Source organism: Phoenix dactylifera, chromosome 4 (genome assembly GCF_009389715.1).
Source record: "Phoenix dactylifera cultivar Barhee BC4 chromosome 4, palm_55x_up_171113_PBpolish2nd_filt_p, whole genome shotgun sequence".
NCBI classification, from domain to species: domain Eukaryota; kingdom Viridiplantae; phylum Streptophyta; class Magnoliopsida; order Arecales; family Arecaceae; genus Phoenix; species Phoenix dactylifera.
In genome coordinates this window covers 5,860,414-5,879,953 of record NC_052395.1, presented here as the reverse complement: position 1 = coordinate 5,879,953, position 19,540 = coordinate 5,860,414, and the positions used below count along the sequence as shown (strand labels likewise).

The 19,540-nt window shown below is 40.7% G+C and overlaps 1 protein-coding gene across 1 annotated transcript; it reads left to right on the top strand.

Moving 5' to 3' along the window:
- The first annotated feature begins 14,817 nt into the window (after positions 1-14,817).
- LOC103717864 (GATA transcription factor 9) lies at positions 14,818-17,020 on the top strand. Its single transcript, XM_008806405.3, has 2 exons — positions 14,818-15,374; positions 15,979-17,020. The coding sequence occupies exons 1-2, from the start codon at positions 15,042-15,044 to the stop codon at positions 16,738-16,740; spliced, it is 1,095 nt and encodes a 364-aa protein (XP_008804627.2). The 5' UTR covers positions 14,818-15,041; the 3' UTR covers positions 16,741-17,020.
- Positions 17,021-19,540: the final 2,520 nt, after the last annotated feature.

Here is a 19,540-nt window from a genome sequence, read left to right as displayed (position 1 = left end):
AAAATGGTTAAAATATTTTAAGACTTAAATAGGTTAGAGAGAGACGACCCTGTGAGCTTGTTTAATAAAAAGATAATGATAGAGAATTATTTATTACACAGATGGTAAAACTTAGATGGTGGAATGTATGTTTCCGGAATATTGGATGAAATTTGTAATTACCTGAAATCTCAAAAAAAAATCAATATAATTCACTCTAAAATTTAAATTATATTTAAATCCTAAACTTCTTGCACTTGCACCAACTTGACTATGTCAAACATTGACAAGCCCGTGAATTACGTCAAGTAGAAACACACTTAAACTTTTAATGTCGACTAGTGAGAGATACTTAACTACTGCCAAACAGCGACAAATCTTTTTGATATTTTTGACCTAATTGTTGTTGAAGCAGAATCTCTAGATTTAGAAACCGATGTTGAAGCGTGAATTAACACTGTCCTTAAGCGAATTTTGCCCCCACTATGTTGCTGTTGGTGATCCAGCAAATTCGCTCCAGGATACAACAAAACCGAAATAGAATTCTAGCCAGCAAAACTAGGATTTTCCAGAACAACTGAATGAAAAATTTAGAAGAAGTTACCTTTAATCTATGAAGAACATTGGCTATTTATAATCTTGAACTAAACTCTGAACCAATACAACTATTGGAACAGTGTCTGCTCAAAACATAATGGATAAAAACTGCCTTTGGCAGTTATGTTGTACAAAACTATATTAGTGTAAAAAAAATAATAAATAAATTCATAGCCAATCTGAATTTTACACGTGCATGTTCCACGTGCCCAAGTGCTAATCTTTGATTAATATAATATTGGCTTTTCCTCCTCTAATTCGCACCAAAACGTAACTTGAACATGTGTAGGATATGAATGCTTATAAAGCTATCTAAAAAACTCTACACAAACAATGTGGGACTAAAACCCCTCTCAATATTACAAACTACCAAAAAGGAAGGAGACTTCCAACAATCCCCCACTTAGTTTGTAATGCTAATTATTCGAGTGTATGGATTGAGAAAGTTTCTTTCGAATTAAACTTTCTCTTAGTGTAAGCACTTTAAAACTTCGACGAAATCAACAGTAACTTAAGTTTAAACCGTGATTCCTTATTACCAAAGCTGGAAGTATACCGTAAGTTTTAGCACCGTATATGGCCTTATGCTACATCCTGGATTCATGAACATGTACAAAAAATTAATATCCAATTTTCTGTTAGAAGCGGCACCACTTCTATGTTCATATAGGTGATGTTCCTTTGAGCCTTAGTACATGGCTCCCATGTTCAAACCGAACAAACAAACTTCATTAAAGGCAATATCTATACCTACCCTCCTTTAATAAGTATTAGCCTCTAATACTTGAAACCATCACTTATCAGAAATTTGTTATTACTGGTTCCTATTACTAGTGACAAAGTTTAAAATGACTTTAGACCCATACCTATGGCAGTTTTCCTAATCATATCTCTCGAGAGTCCTTTGGCTAATGGGTCAGCCAAATTATTACTGGATCTTATATAGACAACTATTATGATCCCCTCAGATATAAGTTGCCTTACGTACTCGTGTCTTAAACTAATGTGTCTAGACTTGCCGTTATAAATCTTGCTAAAAGCTCTAGACATTATTGCTTCACTATCACAATGCAAAGAAATCGCTAGCATCAGTTGTGGCCACAACTTTATATCTAACAACAAATTTCTTAGCCATTCTACTTCTTTGCCTACTGCCGCTAAAGCTATAAACTTAGATTCCATTGTGGAATAAGTTAGATTCCATGAGACAACTCCTTCACCTAAAGTGAAGATCCAACCAGACGTAGAGTTGTTGTCACTAATGCTAGTAATCCAACTAGCATCAGTATAACCCTTTAACACCCTAGGAAACTGATTATAGAATAACCCATAGGATTTAGTCCTTTTAAGATATCCAAGAACTCTTCCTATAGCTTTCCAATATCCAGTGCAAGGGTTGTGAGTAAACCTTGAGAGTTTGCAAACTGCAAAAGCAATATCCGGCCTAGTGTAATGCATGGCATACATTAAGCTGCCAATGGTACTTGCATAATCAATTTGACTAGTAGACCTACCTGAATTCTCAACCAACTTGTTTGAAACATCTAGGGGTGTATTAAATTCTTTTATACCTAAATGATTAAATTTAGTTAGCAACTTCTCAATGTAATGAGACTGGCATAAAGCATAACCCCCACTATGTTTCTTAACTTTGATTCCCAAGATAGTATCAACTTCTCCCAGTTCCTTCATTTTGAATTGAGAAGTTAAATACTTCCTAGTTTCACTTACTCCTTTCATGTTGGTCCCAATGATTAACATATCATCAACATAAAGACATATAATCACACCATATTCTTTAGTAAACTTTGAATAAACACACTTATCCACACTATTGTGGCTAAAACCATGGGACAAGATCACTGAATCAAATTTTTCATGCCACTGTTTTGGTGCTTGTATCAAACTATACAACGATTTAACCAATTTGCAAACCTTCTTCTTATTTTCAGGTAACACAAAACCTTCAGGCTACTCCATATAAACCTCCTCATCTAAATCACTATTTATAAATGTTGTTTTAACATCCATTTGATGGATATACAAATTATAAATTGATGCTAAAGCAAATAAAATTCTAATAGAAGTTATTCTTGCCACCGGAGCATATGTGTCGAAATAATCAACACCTTCACTTTGCTTAAAGCCCTTGGCTACTAACCTTGCCTTAAAGGTCTGCAAGGATCCATCGGTATTGTATTTCCGTCTAAAGATCCATTTACAACCAATGGGTATAGAACCAAGAGGTAAATCCACCAACACCCATGTATTGTTGGATAACAAAGAATTCATTTCATCATTGATTGCTTCTTTCCAGAAAGCAGAGTCTCCAGACGCCATAGCTTCTGTATACGTTTTAGGATCTTCCTCAACATGCATGATTATTGGTATTTTATTAAGCACGATATCTCTACTCCCTTCGACTAAAAATACTATAGCTTGTGAAGATATAAAATCATCACCTAAGTTCTTCTTCTTTCTAGCTCTTTGACTTCTCCTAGGTTCACTAGGAGGGTCAAGTGCTTTCCTTTTATTGTTAACCAAAGAACTAGGGTCTAAACTTGTATCTTGTGGTATAAAAGCTCATTACTATCCTGTATAACCATGGGTGTTAGATTGACATTTGAATCGTTAAGAAAACTTGTTTCAATAAATTCAACATCTCTAGACTCAACAATTACGTTTGAGTCAATATCCAATAACCTATAAGCCTTAGAGTTTTCTGCATATCCCACAAATATAATTTTGAGAGCTCTAGGACCTAACTTTATTCTTTTAGGATCTGAAATTCTGTAATAAGCTATGCAACACCATACACTCAAATAACCTAAATTAGGCTTCTTTTCTCTCCATCTTTCATACAGAGACTCTTTCATTTTTCTTGAGGGAATGCGATTATGCACATGACAAGCCGTTAACAAAGCCTCTCTCCATAAGTTAGTTTGCAACTTGGCATGTAGGAGCATGGTATTTACCATCTCTACAAGCATTCGGTTTTTCCTTTCGGCCAATCCGTTGTGTTGTGGGGTATATGGTGCACTAGTTTGATGAATTATACCATGTTCTTCACAAAAATCAGAAAAATCATTAGAGAAATATTCCCCACTTTTATCACTACATAGAGTTTTAATCTTCTTCTCTTGTTGATTTTCCACCATAGCCTTATAACTCTTAAACATGTCGAAAACTTGATCTTTTGATTTCATTAAATATACAACAGTATACCTAGAAGAATTGTCTATGAATGTGATAAAGTACCTATTTCCTCCTCTAGTTATAAGTCCATTCAATTCACAAATATCAGAATGAATTAGTTCAAGAATATTAGTAGTTCTTTCATTCTTAGAAAAAGGTTTCTTAGCCATCTTTGCTTGAATGCAAGTTTCACACCTTTTATCACTATGATCAGAATAAGAAATTTAACCATGATTGAACATAAACTTTAATGATCTAAAATTCAGATGTGCTAAACGATAATGCATAAAGAAAATGATGAATCAACAATATAAGCAGAAACATTCACTTTATTAATACTAAGCTTGAACATTCCATCACAAGCATATCCTTGTCCAATAAATACACCACTCTTAGAAATAATTAATTTTCCAGCCTCTATTACAACTTTGAGACCCTTCTTGCAGAGAAGACTTTCAGAAACCAGATTGTTTCTAATGTCCGAAAAATGATGAACATTAGTAAGAATTAATTTTTTTTAGAAGTAAGTTGCAGTTCAATAGTTCCTTTTCCAACGACCTTTGCAGTGTCATGATTACCCATCAGAAGCTTCTCTCCTTATGACAAATCTTCATAGTCTTTGAACTTAGACTTGTCATTGCACACATGAACCGTTGCACCAAAATTATACCACCAATCAGAAGACTTCATTATTGTTGCCATATTCAACTCAGTTATCATACTAATTTTCAGATCAGAAATCATACCAACAATTTCAGAAGTTTCTGGTTCAGTCATATTGGCTTATTTACCCTTAGAATCATTCTCAATTTTCAGCCTTTTCCTAAACTTGCAATCTCTTTTAAAGTGCCCTTTCTTTCCACAAAAGAAGATTGTCTTATTTTTCTTACTTGCATCTGGCTTACTTGATTCTGGATTTTTTCTCTTATTTCTAGAATTTTTTTTGGACTTTCTTGGTGCCAAACTCAACATTATTCACCTTAATTCCAAACTCGCTAACACCCCTATTTTCACGGATCTTTGTTTTTTTTTTTCAATCCGAATGTGTTTAATGAGTTGGTCAATTATAAAATCCTCTAAAGTGTGCAATAGTTTCTTTCAATAATTATTCCAAGTCTGAGGTAATTTTGCAATAATTGCTGCAACTTGAAGAGGTTCAGAAACTTCCACTTTCAGATCCTTGAGTTTGGATACCAAAACTTGTAGATCATCAACTTAATTCATAACAGATTTATCATCCGTCATTTGAAACTCAAAATACTTTAAAGAAATAAATTTGTCAGTACCTTATTTTTCTGAAGTATACTTGTCCTCAAGAGTGGCCCAAATTTTCTTTGGAGACTGGATAGATCTAAATAGATCATAAAGTCGGTCTGACAAATGGTTCAGAATGTACCCTCAACAGCGCACTTCATCATCTTCACGTTTCTTCTGGGCAGCCTTCATCAAAATTATCAGGTTGTGGTTCGGGCAGCGATGATTGATTTAGAACATACACTATAGCCAATTCAAAGAGGAGAAAGAACATCTTGTCCTTCCAGCGCATAAAGTTCATCCCATCAAACCTTTCCACCTTGTAAACATCTTGATTAATCACCTTGGGCTCCATTGTAGAATATAATAGAATTTGCTTAAGATTGTTGAAGCAGAATCTCTAAATTTTGAAATCGGACTTGAAGCGTGAATTAACACTGTCCTTAAGTGAATTTTGCCACCACTATGTTGCTGTTGGTGATGCAGCAAATTCGCTCCAGGATACAACAAAACCGAAATAGAATCCTAGCCAGCAAAATTAGGATTCCCCAAAACAACTGAATGAATAGTTTAGAAGAAGTTACCTTTAATCTGTGAAGAACATTGGATATTTATAATCCTGAACTAAACTCTGAACTAACACAACTATTGGAACAATGTCTATTCAAAATATAACGAATAAAAACTGCCTTTGGCAGTTATGTTGTACAAAACTATATTAGTGTTTAAAATAATAATAATAAATAAATAAATAAATTCATAACCAATCTAAATTTTACACGTGCACGTTCCACGTGTCCAAGTGCCAAGTGCCAATCTTTGATTAATATAATATTGGCTTTTTCTCCTCTAATTTCCACCAAAATGTTAGGTGAACATGTGTAGGATATGAATGCTTATAAAGCTATCTAAAAAACTCAACACAAGCAATGTAGGACTAAAACTCCTCTCAATATTACAAACTACCAAAAAGAAAGGAGACTTCCAACAGTTGAGCCACGCATGATCTGCACTACCATGCTACTCAAACCAAATTGCACACTTTTTCTTTTCTTTTCTTTCTTTTTTTTGTGGGGGGGGGGGGGGGGGGGGGGGGGCATGGGTGTAAACCGGCCGCTTACACTAATCTCGCGTGAGCATTGCCTACAGAGTCAGGTGATAAAATACTCCACAACAGTAGAGGGATAGGTACATTGCATATCCAAAGAATCTTTTTAGAATGATGAGCAGCAAATGAGGCGACCCAGTCAGCAGCTCTGTTTGTCTTCCGGAATATGTGGCCAATCTGAAAAATAGCATACTCCTGCAGTAATCAACTGATGTCCTCTAAATGCACACCACGATACGAGATGACTTCTGCGAGATTTAAGCAAGGCCCACCTCGATGAAAAGTGCCAGCATTGGGATACAACCTAGCGACCTAAGCCTTGTAAAGCCCTTCCAACGAGGACTATAGACAAAATGGAAGAAAAAGATGATGGAGTTGGGGTTCAAACTTGTGCATAACAAAAACGACAGAAAGAACTTTGTGCTGGTTTCCAAATGCAAGGAATGTTAGCTCTTGTGCATCTGCAAGAAGTTGATAGGGAGGAATGAAGAATTAAGTTTTCATCATGTAAGATGTGTAAGTAGTTGAAATCAACTACATATTGGTGTATCTCAAAAAAAGAAGAAGAAAAAATAAGACATATGTAAAATGATTAAAATGCTCTGCTCTCCTCATCATTATCTCTCAGCGTTTGCAAACAAAGGTTGAAGCCAATTCATAGATAATTGCAGCAGTTTTCAGGACCAAGCTTCCTATGGGTTATTTCCCTCAAATTCTAGGTCAAATGTTATCTTCCGGGGAACATAGTGGGGGCCGCATATCTTTATCCAATCTCAGGTGGTACTTAAGGAGGATTATGGATATGATATCAATGCAAGACAGGCGGTTTTCTTTTCCTTGGAACAGTTGGGTTGGACGAGGGATTTGGTGAATCACTCAAAGCTCCCTTGAGAGGGAATGACAGGAACCATGGTCTATGGAAAGGTCTCGTGTGAAACAGCCAAACAAGTGATGCACCATTTATTGGTTGGTGGCGAAAAGATGTTGCACAAGATAGTGGTCGAGATACATCAATAAGCATCCAACCTAATTGTTGCCACCGTATTCGGACTCTGACGTCCGCTAGAGACGAATTGAGCAGATTGATTTAGACGTTAGACGCTGACGGACGGTTTGTAAGAAGTCCACTTGCTAGAAGATTTTCGGTGGCGGACCCTTTGATGTCTAAGTCAGAACAACGAGGCAACAGTATGAAAGAAAGAGATTTCAGCAGAGTGACGACTCTGTAAGAATGGTAGCGTATTGCGTACCTCAGGTCTCTGGATTGTTCCTCTTATATAGGAGAGCCAACCTTGTCGTTACCTGTACCGACATGACGTGCAATAACGTCGGGCAACGGCTGATGGTATGGCTGTGGCGTGAGGGTCAGTTCGTGTGAGAAGAGTGCAGTGCAGGTCTGGTGCGGGATATGGGGTTGCCATGATCACGGACTGACATAGTTGTCAGTTGTTGGGGCGACTCCTCAGTCGGAGCCGAAGTTGTTCATCTTGGTTTACATTCGCAGACAGAGAGGTCGGTCAGGTCCGAGGTCAGGGTGTTCAATATTTCCCCCATCACTAATCATCAGCATTTCTTGCCTGTAAAGATTCTAGGTTAGGATAATGGCATGATTTTGAGGTGTACCTACATCTCTCGCTTAGTATGTAATTCTTGATTTTGCTGGTTATTCTGGCTTTATCTACGAATCTAATAGAGTTTTCAGCTCAATCATCCAAACAAACCGTTAGAAGCATCAGAAAAATTGGATTCCTGTCCAAGTGCCTTTCAGCAATCCAACATGACCATATCTGTGATGTCATCCATAATGGCTTTTATCATATGGCTAGAAAGTGCAAGCAATTGATTGTTTAGCCATTAAAAAAAAGAAATAAGCATGTTTTTCAGGCACAGATTAACTAACGGATCTCCAAAGCAAGTGCTTTTGATCATAAAATCCATCATGTCCGATGTTTACAGTGTAACAAGCTTGTTTGACATGATAATAGTTACACATGTTTAGATAGGGGCTAATGGAGAAGCCAAATGTCTAGCTAATGCTAGTGAACATTGTCACGAGTACATTTAGATCATGCCTTTTTTAGTAGAAATTTGTTTGCCATTATCTATAAATTTAAGTTGTATGTATGATATATGCATTAAGTGTTGGAGTTTTAATTTTTTTTAAAAAAATAATTTTAAAAAATAAATATACCAGCTTTATCCCTTAAATTTTAGATGTTTTAAAATATACGATAAAGCTCTTATACTTTTCTTTAGACACTTCTTTCAGAAGAGGTGCGACTCTTCTAAAAATAACATATGAAAAAAGAACGTTGGTTTTGGTTTCCGTAGGGATGCAATGTTTCTGAAATATCGCATTTTCGGAAACGCTACATCGGTTTTCCGAATAGAGTCTATAAATAGACTTCTTTAGGATTAATTCTTATAAAATTCAATCTCTCTTTCTCTCTTTTTTATTGATACTCTGTCTTCCAAGAGTTTCTTTCACACACAAAGTTCTTTTATTTTTCTACTTTCTACTTTCTATCTTCTTTTATTTTTTAGGCAACTGAAGGAATCGATCGGGTCAAGCTTCTCCAGCAATTGTGCTCGCTAAAGGAGGATCGAGCTGAGCCGGGTTGTTGTATCTTGGGGACGAGATCGCCGCAAACTCGCACATAGGGGGCGAATCACATTCTTAAGGCAGTGTATATCACATGCTTCGATCCAGGCAAGCTTTTTTCAATTTTTTAAATTCATTTTAGTGAATTATTCTTTTATAAAATAATGATATATCAATTTCTAGGCAATATTTCTCCAACATTAAGCTCTAAAACACGGACCTCATGCACTATCAATACTTGGAAAGATATCCATTTAGAGGATTAAGATATCTTAAGATTAGTTAGGAGATCACATATTGTAAGAGTAAAAACAACGAAGAAAGGCATATGTTGGTTGTCATAGATCTAAAGGGAGCGTATTTGTGGAAAGTATTAGTGTTTGTAGAGCCACTATGATAAACTTTCAACAAAAATGAAGAAAAAGAAACGGTTACCAGGAGAGTCTAAGGACTCATGTGGTTCGCAGAAAAAGAAAGGAAAAAAATTGTAGTCAATGAAAAAATGAAAAAGACTTCTTATTTGATTGGAGTTTTAAAAAAAAAAATAGATAAGAAAGTAGTATTTCCATGGAAATAAGATTTTAATACTTTATAGAAAAAAATCTATGAGGGACATAGAAAAGCTACTTTCTCGCTAGTTGGAAATTGAATTTTTTTTTCCAAAACTATCCTTAAGCTATCAAAATCTATAGATAAAATCTTTTCCTTTATTAAGGATATAATAGATATTTTGCACAACTTTTCTAGAAAATTAGATGCTCAACCAAACATAAGTTACTCTGAAATGTACCACTTTTCTATAGTCATCCAAACATGTCAAAACTATTTTATAAGGCATCATATTCTCAGAAATCAGCTTCTCAGAAGAAAAAAAATTCTAATGAAAAAAATTCTTCCCATGAATCAATTGAGTCCTAAGTGCAAGAATACAGATCCTTTATGGTATGCATATGGCACCACAAAATGTTGTGCAATCATAGATGACAACCATCAGAAGATACATGGCTATCAAACAAAACAGTCCACGAACGCATGTCGTGTCATGCATGGTGGGCATTGTTTGATGGCTATCCATTTCTTGATGATGGCTATCTAGGAATATACAATACTCTGTGGTACACGGGCCACACTACAAAGAATCTTGGTTGAAAGTATAATGGTTGGATTTCATGTGAAAATTGTCTCAAGGCATCATGCCTAATTATTAAGAAGAAAAACCTTTCTTTAAAACTTATTGGTAAAAACTTGCATACAAAAGACAGCCTTCAAATAATTCAAAACGAGATGTCGCAAGATTTAGGGTATATTTGGTTGGAGGACATTGGGCTTTGAAATGAAAATGTGAATGAATGACTCTCATTCCAGTTGTTTGGTGGGAAGGAATAACATTCCCATTTTGATTCCATGGAAATAGAAATACCCCAATCCCCTAAAGTCTAATTCAAACTTTCACCCAGTATTCAAATTTCATTCCGATTCTGAATCCAGTCACGAACTAAATGCATCAGAAAATATGATTATTTTAATTTTTGTTTTAATTTCTTTTGATTCTGATTCTGATCGCGAACTAAATACATCCTTAGTAGCAAAGTAGGATTCCAGTTGATGCTTTCGAAAAGGCCTTGACTGTGTGAGATCTTGTTAAATCCCTTAGATGTCTAATAAAATACTTAAAGGATTCCGAGACTTCTATCTCAATCTGTTATGCTCAGTATTTTAATTGGACCAAGTTTTTTAACCTTTTACATGCCAATTTTCTTCCAAAATACTTGTTTCGCAGGTAAATTCAAGAAATCACGCACCCCACTTAATTTTTTCAGGTGTAAATGAAAAGGAAAGGAAGAAAAAAAAAAAAAAGAGGATTCATCGAAAGAGACTGGGGCCCTCCGTGACAGGTTTGGCCCCATGGTTAGACTTACCTATCACACCAAATATTGAGCAGACAAAATCTGGACTGGAACTCAAAATATTTTTCCCTCATCAACAATCCACAAAAAAAAAAAAAAAAATTGTCGCTTCTGGATGCCAAACTGTCCTGAACTGACATGGATACAAAAACTTGGAAAATAATCACTGGAGGCAACATCATAGAAGCTGCCGTACAATGCGATAATTAGAACAACCAAGAGAATTTCTCATCTCTCTGCATCAAACACAATCGCACAGAAGAGATTAAAAGGACTAAAGGAGCTGCTCCTTAGAGGGGCCTCATGCAGGAACGACTTGCTCGGAATGTCGGTGATCCAAAGGATCAGCTCACAAGAGCAGCCTCACATGATAATATGCTCTGCAACCCAGCAAAGTTATTAAATTATGAAGAACTTGTTGGCTAGAATGGGAACAAGATTTTGATTGGGGAGACTCTAGTCTCTTGTTACACATGCAATGCAGTTAGCAAGTCATTTGATACCCTCCTTTCATTGAGAAATTTTAGTCGGACCAGGTCCATCTCTAAATTGGTGGACAGATCCAACCATAAAGCAACCCGACACTTTTTTTTTTCTTTTTTTTTTTTTACTTTCTTCAAGCTTGGTCGTGTTTGTTTGTGATTGGACTGATCAACTAGCTTAGTCATGGATCCGATCCAACAATTAATTTTTCCTTTTCGTGGTCTCTAGCATGACAAGTTGCTAGTTGCTAGTTGCTAGAGAGAGAGGAATCCATCACTAGACGAAGTCTTGAAGAGAAGGGCAGTTTCGGAAAGAAGAGTTATTCATAGCCGGTAGTCCTCGGGTGGTTCTATATACACCCCCCCTATTGCTAAGGACACCCCCCAAAAACCAAAATAAAATACCCAAACTAACCTTTAGTGTAATTACCATATTGCCCTTGAAATTTTCTCATACACCCCCCTTCCTCCTCCTCCGTTTCGTTTTGAAAAGAAAAAAAAAAACACCCCTCAAACCCCCCTTAAACCCCTCGATCCATTTACATCGTTTAGGCGATCTTTGAAGGAGATTTAAGCCCCATTCGAAGCATGGACAAGCAACTAGTGATTTGGGACGAAGAATCGGCCACAAAGGTACGTGTTCCACCTTGTTTCGAAATTTTTTTTTTTTCACGGTTCGTGCTCCGTTCGGCACTGGATCGCCGAACAAAAGGCTTCTGTTCGGCTGAACAGTGCCGAACAGAAGCCTTCTGTTCGGCAACCCTCAACCGAACAGATATGTTCGGCTGCACAGTGCCGAACAGAAGGCTTCTGTCCGGCACTGTTCAGCCGAACAGAAGCCTTTTGTTCGGCGATCCAGTGCCGAACGGAGCACGAACCGTGAAAAAAAAAATTTCGGGAGAAGCCGGCGAGGTGGTTCCGGGAGAAGCCGGCGAGGTGGTCGGAGATCGGGAGAATGCCGGCGACGAGAGGGAGAAGGAGGAACGGGGGGGTTTTGGGCGTTGGCGAGGTGTTTTGGAGGGGAAGAGCGGGGTGGGGGGGGTTTGGGGGGTGTAGAGAGCAATTTAGGTGAGGGGGTGGGGAGGGTGGGGGGTAATTTAGGAATTTTTAATTTTTTAGGGGTGTCCTTAGCAAATGGGGGGGTGTAGAGAGTATTTAATTTTTTTTTAATTTTTGGGGGGTGTCTGAGCAATAGGGGGGGCGTATATAGAACCACCCCTAGTCCTCGTGTTATCGGACCAATAAGGGTAGTTCTATATACACCCCCCCTATTGCTCAGGACACCCCCCAAAAACCAAAAAAAAAATACCCAAACTAACCTTTAGTGTAATTACTATATTGCCCTTGAAATTTTCTCAGTACACCCCCCCTTCCTCCTTCCTCCTCCTCCCCATCCCCCACCTCCCCCCCTCCTCCCCTCCACCTCCCCGTCCTCCCCTCCACCTCCCCCTCCACCTCCCCGTCCTCCTCCTCCGCCTCCCCCCTCCTCCTCCGCCACCTCCTCTCACTCCTCTTCCCCCACCTCCCCGTCCTCCTTCCTCCTCCTCCCCATCCCCCACCTCCCCGTCCTCCTTCCTCCTCCTCCCCATCCCCCACCTCCCCCCCTCCTCCCCTCCACCTCCCCTCCACCTCCTCCGCCTCCCCCCTCCTCCTCCGCCACCTCCTCTCACCCTCTTCCCCCACCTCCCCGTCCTCCTTCCTCCTCCTCCCCATCCCCCACCTCCCCCTCCGCCTCCCCCCGCCTCCCCGTCCTCCTCCTCCGCCTCCCCCCTCCTCCTCCGCCGGCGAGGTGCTCGTTGCTCGGGAGATGGCCGGGGAGGTGCTTGAGGCGAGGTTTTTTGGGCGGAAGGGAGAAGCCGGCGGGTGTTTTGGAGGGGAAGAGCGGGGTGGGGGGGGGGTTTGGGGGGTGTAGAGAGCAATTTAGGTGAGGGGGTGGGAAGGGTGGGGGGTAATTTAGGAATTTTTAATTTTTTAGGGGTGTCCTTAGCAAATGGGGGGTGTAGAGAGTATTTATTTTTTTTTTAATTTTTGGGGGGTGTCCTGAGCAATAGGGGGGGGGTGTATATAGAACCACCCGACCAATAAGCTCTTGCATTGCCACCAAAAGACAATTTTGCCCACCCGGCTTCTTCAAAGGATGTCTCACGTGTCCTCGGCGTGACTCGATGACGTGAGAGGGAACCCCGGGGGCTCGTGGGCGGAGCCCACGAAGCACGTGCGGAGAAGCAACTAAAGAAGAGGCGCGAGACGCAATCGCATCCGGCCACGTGTAAATTGACCACCGCTCGTCTTGGGCTTTTGGCGCAGACCCAGGGGCCGCGCCACATGATCGCTGACACCCCATCACGTGCTCCACGAGGGCCCACCGCCCACTTATTAATCCCCCCATCCCCGGCCCTGGCTCAATTATAATAAAAGATTAAAAAAAGCCATACAAGAGCAGGACCCACCTGGAAACAGAAAAAGAAACTCCACGCCAAGCAACGCCAATCTCTTTTCCCAGCCTTTCCTTTTAATCCAAGCAAAAATAAAAAGGTGACGAAAGACCCATCACACCCCCTTCAGAATCACCACCGTTAATTCGAATCATAAACTTTGATCAACGACCACCTCCGTTGATTCGTACTATTTGCTTCGTTCTGAACGAGTACACCGAAAGGATCCCGAGGAAAAGAATAAAAAAATTGAGACGTCATATTGTACCCCTCTACGTCGCGCTACACGTAGGGATCAGAGACGTGGGACCCGGGCCCATATGACGAAGTCCCGCCCCAGCGCCCTTCACTGCCGGCTTCCGGATGCGCGACACGTATGGGAAGACGAGAATCCGACGGTAAGCCCGCTCTGCTCGCCGACCATTTTCCCCGGCCCCGACCTAGGTGGACCAAGCGCCCCGCGGCGTGCAAAGTTAAAATAAACTGTTTAATTAATCGGCTAATTGATTGATTAATTCAACCCGACAGAGTCTCCTGCGGAGTTACACGTGGCGAGATTAGGGTCATTGGATTAATCAGGGTTTAGCTGTAACCGCCGTGCTTAAACGTGGGATACCGAATTTTAAAAGGCCCGGATGGAAGCGGGAGTAGATGAAACGAGTGATTAAAAATAATAAATAATAATTAAAAACAAAAAAGAAAAAGCAACTCACGGGGAGAGGGAAAATAACAGCAACAAAAAAAAGGGCGCAGAGGATTCCGGCTGTAAACTTGGATGCCAATGCACGAGTCGCAGCGACAAGCGCTGATAGATCGATTCCTAAGGAGAGTTGAATTGAAAACAAATTGGAATTATTTTTTTCTCCTTATTTTTGTTAATTTAATCAATTACAGATGGATCAATGGCGGAGTAACTTCATCTTTACTTAATTAAATACCAGTTCGTGGCAAATTACGGTTACCATGCGATCCCTGGACACCGACCCAAATTTTAATTGCATTCCCGAGACGGCCCCTCCTTAATTTTACCCTAATATATAACTCTCCTCTCTTAGATCCTGAGCACTTATTACTTATTAGAGCGCTAAACCGGGAAATTCGTGTAGTTTAAGACAAGGACAAGGTCATCATTTCAAATTCTATTCGCCCATGACGAACCGTCCGATTTGATCACGCGATTGGGTGCGAGGGAGCGTATAAATTGAGTCAAAACGGAGGGGCGTTAGGAAAAAGGAGCCGCAGTATATGAGGGGTTTTCCCGGGAGGTGAAGCATGGCCTTTTTCTTTTCTCGGCGGTATATAATTTTATTTCACCCTACCTTTCGCTTTATCTTCTCCTCCGAATCCTTCCCTCATTTCAGCTGTCCGCCTCTGACCTTCAAATAAACCCCCACTCTTCTCTCTCTCCCTCTTCTCACTTTTCGTCTTCTTTGATCGAAGTAGCGGAAACCCTTACCCTGATTTAGGCTCTGTGGAGCTCTGATGGAGGCGCCGGAGTACTTGCATGGAGGTTACTACAGGGCGGGGACCCCCCAATTCGCGCCGGAGAAGAAGGCCGGCAGCGGAGGGGGGGAGCATTTCATGGTGGAGGAGCTTCTGGACTTCTCGAACGAGGAGGAGGACAAGGTCGGGATGGCGGTCGGAGGGGATGACGCAGGCTTCGACCCCGTGGCTGGGAACTCCACGGACTCCTCCACCGTCACCGCCGTGGACAGCTGCAGCAACTCATTCTCCGGCTCTGACCCGCATTTCGCCCGTGACCTCGTTTGCCGGAGCTTCGCCGACGCCAGACTCTCTGGCGATCTCTACGAGCCGGTAATTCCACCTCCGCCCCGACAGGCCGCAGGCCCGGAACCATAAATTAAGTTTTTCTGATAAATTTCCCCATTTCTGTTTTCATAATCACTGTTTATTTCTCCTTTTGTCTTTAATTCATACTTTATAGTAATTTTCCAAGCAAAAGAACAGATTGTTTTTACGAAAAATACGATTTTTCCCCAAATTGTAGTAGTTTATATGTATCATTGCCTCCTTATTCTTTATTTCCTCGACTTTTTTAAAAAATTTAGGTGATCACTTTTTCTCTGGATTGGCCAATTTTAAATTTTAAATCCTTTATGATGTACTTTTCTTAATTTATAGGAAACCGTTGTCTCTGAGTATTAAATTACCGGGAAATTTTTTAAATTAGTGCAATTCTTCCCTTCCTTGTCTTAATTCAATTCAGTTTTAATTCGAACAAAAAAAAAACGACGAAAAACGCACTAAACTGCAAGAAGAGGAAGGAAGGAAAGGAAACACCCGGCTGCAGCATCTTCTCGGAAATAGAATTCGGGGGTTTTCGGACTGTCCAGAAAAGGAAAGTTAGATGAAGGGAAAGCTTCCCAATTCTAATTGTTTTTATCATTTTTGTCCACAGTACGAGGAAATAGCCGAGCTCGAATGGCTCTCCAATTTCGTGGAGGAGTCCTTCTCCAGCGAAGACCTCCAGAAGCTGCAACTCATCTCTGGAATCAAGTCCTCCTCCCCCGCGTCGGAGAACGCGGCGGAGGTTTCCGCCACTGCCGGCGACGGTGCCGCCGGCTGCGCTGCCCAGCCCGCCCTCGTCCGGGCCGAGGCACCCGTCCCTGGCAAGGCCCGAAGCAAGCGGTCCCGCGCTGCCCCTTCTAGCTGGTCGTCGAGGCTCCCGGAGTTGTCTCCGACGACGACGGCTTCGTCGGCGGAGTCGGGGCTGATCGTGCCGGCGGGAAACTTCTCCGAGAAGAAGGCGGCGGCGAAGCCGGCGAAGAAGAAGGACCCGTCGGCGGGACCCGCGGTGGCGCCGGCGCCGGACGGGCGGAAGTGCCTCCACTGCGCCACCGAGAAGACGCCGCAATGGCGGACGGGACCGATGGGCCCCAAGACGCTGTGCAACGCTTGCGGGGTCCGCTACAAGTCCGGCCGGCTCGTGCCGGAGTATCGGCCAGCGGCGAGCCCCACCTTCGTGCTCTCCAAGCACTCCAACTCCCACCGTAAGGTCCTCGAGCTCCGCCGCCAGAAAGAACTCCAGCTGCAGCCGCAGCAACTCCTCCAAGCCGGCGGCGCCGCAGTCTACGACGGAGGCGCCGCCGCCGCCGCCGACGACGACGACGACTTCTTGATTCACCACCACCTTGGGCCCGATTTCCGTCAACTCATCTAATGGTGAGGAGAGCTCGAAAAATCTCAAAAAAAATTCTCATTTAGGGAGAATTTGAGTAGGGCTAATTTGGATCAATTTTCGTAGAAAATTTTAGACTTCCATTTGTGGATTCCGAAGCAGTTTTCTTGTGTTGGAATTTTCCTTCGATTTTTCTTTTTGTTTTATTTTCCTAACCTTAGACATCCAGGGAAATTTCTACTATGTACTCCAGACTCATCTTTTCTATAAAAAAAAAATCAAAAAAATATAAAATTGTGAAGGACGTGCTCTCATTTCTCAAGCTTCCTTTTCTTTGTTTATAATTTTGAGCGTTTGATATTTTTGGGAGGTGGGGTGCACAAAAATCATGTGTACGACCAAACAGCAAGTGCTGGCCACCCGATGCCCGTGATCGTTTTAATCTCTCTATAAAACTTGTGTGCCAACTTTTAAGTAGGTTGTGGTGCTCCTACTTGCCGATCCTTAATGATCACTACCACCCGATTGGTGGATCCCATCTTCCCCATGGTTACTAGAAAGAAGGTTCGTCATTGCTGTGCTAACACAATCAAACTAGTCGAGCTCTACTTTTTAAGTTTGCAGGTTTATGAAGCTCATCATTTATATATATATATATATATATATATATATATATATATATATATAAGTTAAGCTGAAGCAGCACTACAAATTGAATCTAAAAATAAATTAATCATGAACATTAGCCAACTTAAATAAATAGAAGGGTGTGCCCAAATTAATATTTGACTCTTTTACATGGCTCACGAGCCAAGCCTTTTTATAATCATGACTAACCGCACTTGGGTGTTGTTTGGTTACCAAATAAGAAAAAAAACAAAGCAAATGACCGATCTATGGAGGGAAAAAACCTTGATAAGTATCTTTTCGTATTAGGGTGAAGTCATTTCACCTTCTAGAAAGGCAAAAAAAAAAAAAGTTAGGTCCAAGCGGTAGGTGCATTCATGAGTAGCCAAATGAAATATGAGATGATTTGCAAGGATGAATAAAAGCCATTTTAGTAACTCATTTTTGTAGCTCACATGTAAGAGCTTAAACACCTCTAGTAGTTATCTGATCAAGCTAATCCCAAATAAAGCTTGCTCAGGGCTCCTACTCATTTACAGCCCTGCTTTGCGCGGGGAAAACTGAACAAAAATTTAGAAAGAGAGATAAAAAAGAATTATTTCTGGATAGCCGGAAATCAACTAAAACGGGTCTAGTTAGCAATCGTTATCAATTAGATGGTAGCAGGATGAGGTGGCGATATACATTTTGCAACTATCCATTGTCTCCATTTCTATGCAGGGGCTTATTTTTCGGTTATCCACCGTTTTTTTTTGTAAACCTCTGGTACAGACACCAGTGCCAGGTCAATCATTACTCGAGTCTAAGATCGCTACAAAGTTCAGCCAGTTCAGTCAGCTTGATTTTATATTAGGAGTTTATTTGCATATTGTCATTTTAAGGTTTATGAAATTGTTTTTTTTTAAGTATATTTTTATTATTTTGTGACCCTATATACATGAGTCCGTATATTGTTTAGGATTATGCTATGATGAATAAAAATTAATTTTCTTTCTTCAAGCTCTCGCATGTGAAATTTTGAGCAGAGCCGAATGAGAAGTCAGATTCTTTCTCCCCCTTCCTCTTCTCTCCTTCTTTTATATTTCTTCTCTCTCCCTTTGCTCTCCCTGCTGTCGTGCATCAACCTCCCCGGTAGAAACCTCTCCTCGCTCTATCCATTATTATACCGACCCCTGCAACCAAACTTACCGGGATTGGCGTCCAACGAGAGAGTCACATGAGGGAGAGGCGAGGGTGGGTGAGCACTTCAAAAAATCCATCATACGAGCTGCGTCCTCGTGACCCCAGACACACCTCGCCCATCCATGGGTCCTCATAATATATATGGATATAAGTCAAAAGAAATTTTCCAATATCCCCACATTATTTTATAAACTTACATAAGTTTTTTAGATATCGTTGGAGGAATATTATAGGTGGGGTGGCAGAGGGAAACATACGTAACGGCGGTCACATGGCTATCTATCTATTTATCCGTCAGCGTAACGTGATAACCGTTTCACCGTTTCATTGCCGGAGTTTGCGTCTTTTGGATAATGTTGGCGCGGCTCACGTCCGTGGGGACGAGCACGTGCACGAGCATCACCGGCCAGATTGAATTTTCTTCCGCTGCTGCTCCTTTATTTTTTTATTATTATTATTATTTATATAGTGGTAGCTCATACCATCCGTATATAAGCACACTCCAGAAAAAAAAAAAAAAAAAAAAGTTGGCGAAGGAACACAGAGTCACAGACTCAACACTCTCCTAGCAGAGCTCTTTTAAATAGGGCGCAGTATAGGAGGCAACTCAGTCGTTGTTGCTGCTCTTGGTTGGTGTCTTGGGACCATTCATGTGCGACTCGTCGCATAAGACATGCAGTGTGGGATATCATTTTCATTGGTTGGGATTTTAATGGCGCGCTTTGTTTCTCTGCAAGCATATTGCCATGGCAAACCTTTTGAGCGGTGATACATTATCACATAATCTTTTTTGCTACAAGATAAAAGTAGGTTGTAGTTTCGGTGGTCTGCTTTAAGATGGAGGGAGAATTATAGGTAACTTAATAACACTGCAAAAAAGATTAGAATCCAAAACATTATTTTGATAGCATATTTTGAAAATTACTAAAGAAATATTTTGTCTGACCTTTATGATAATTTTTCGATGTTAGTTTGTTGATCATCTTTGCCACAGATTTTACGATATTATTTTAGTAACATTTTTTTTAAAAAA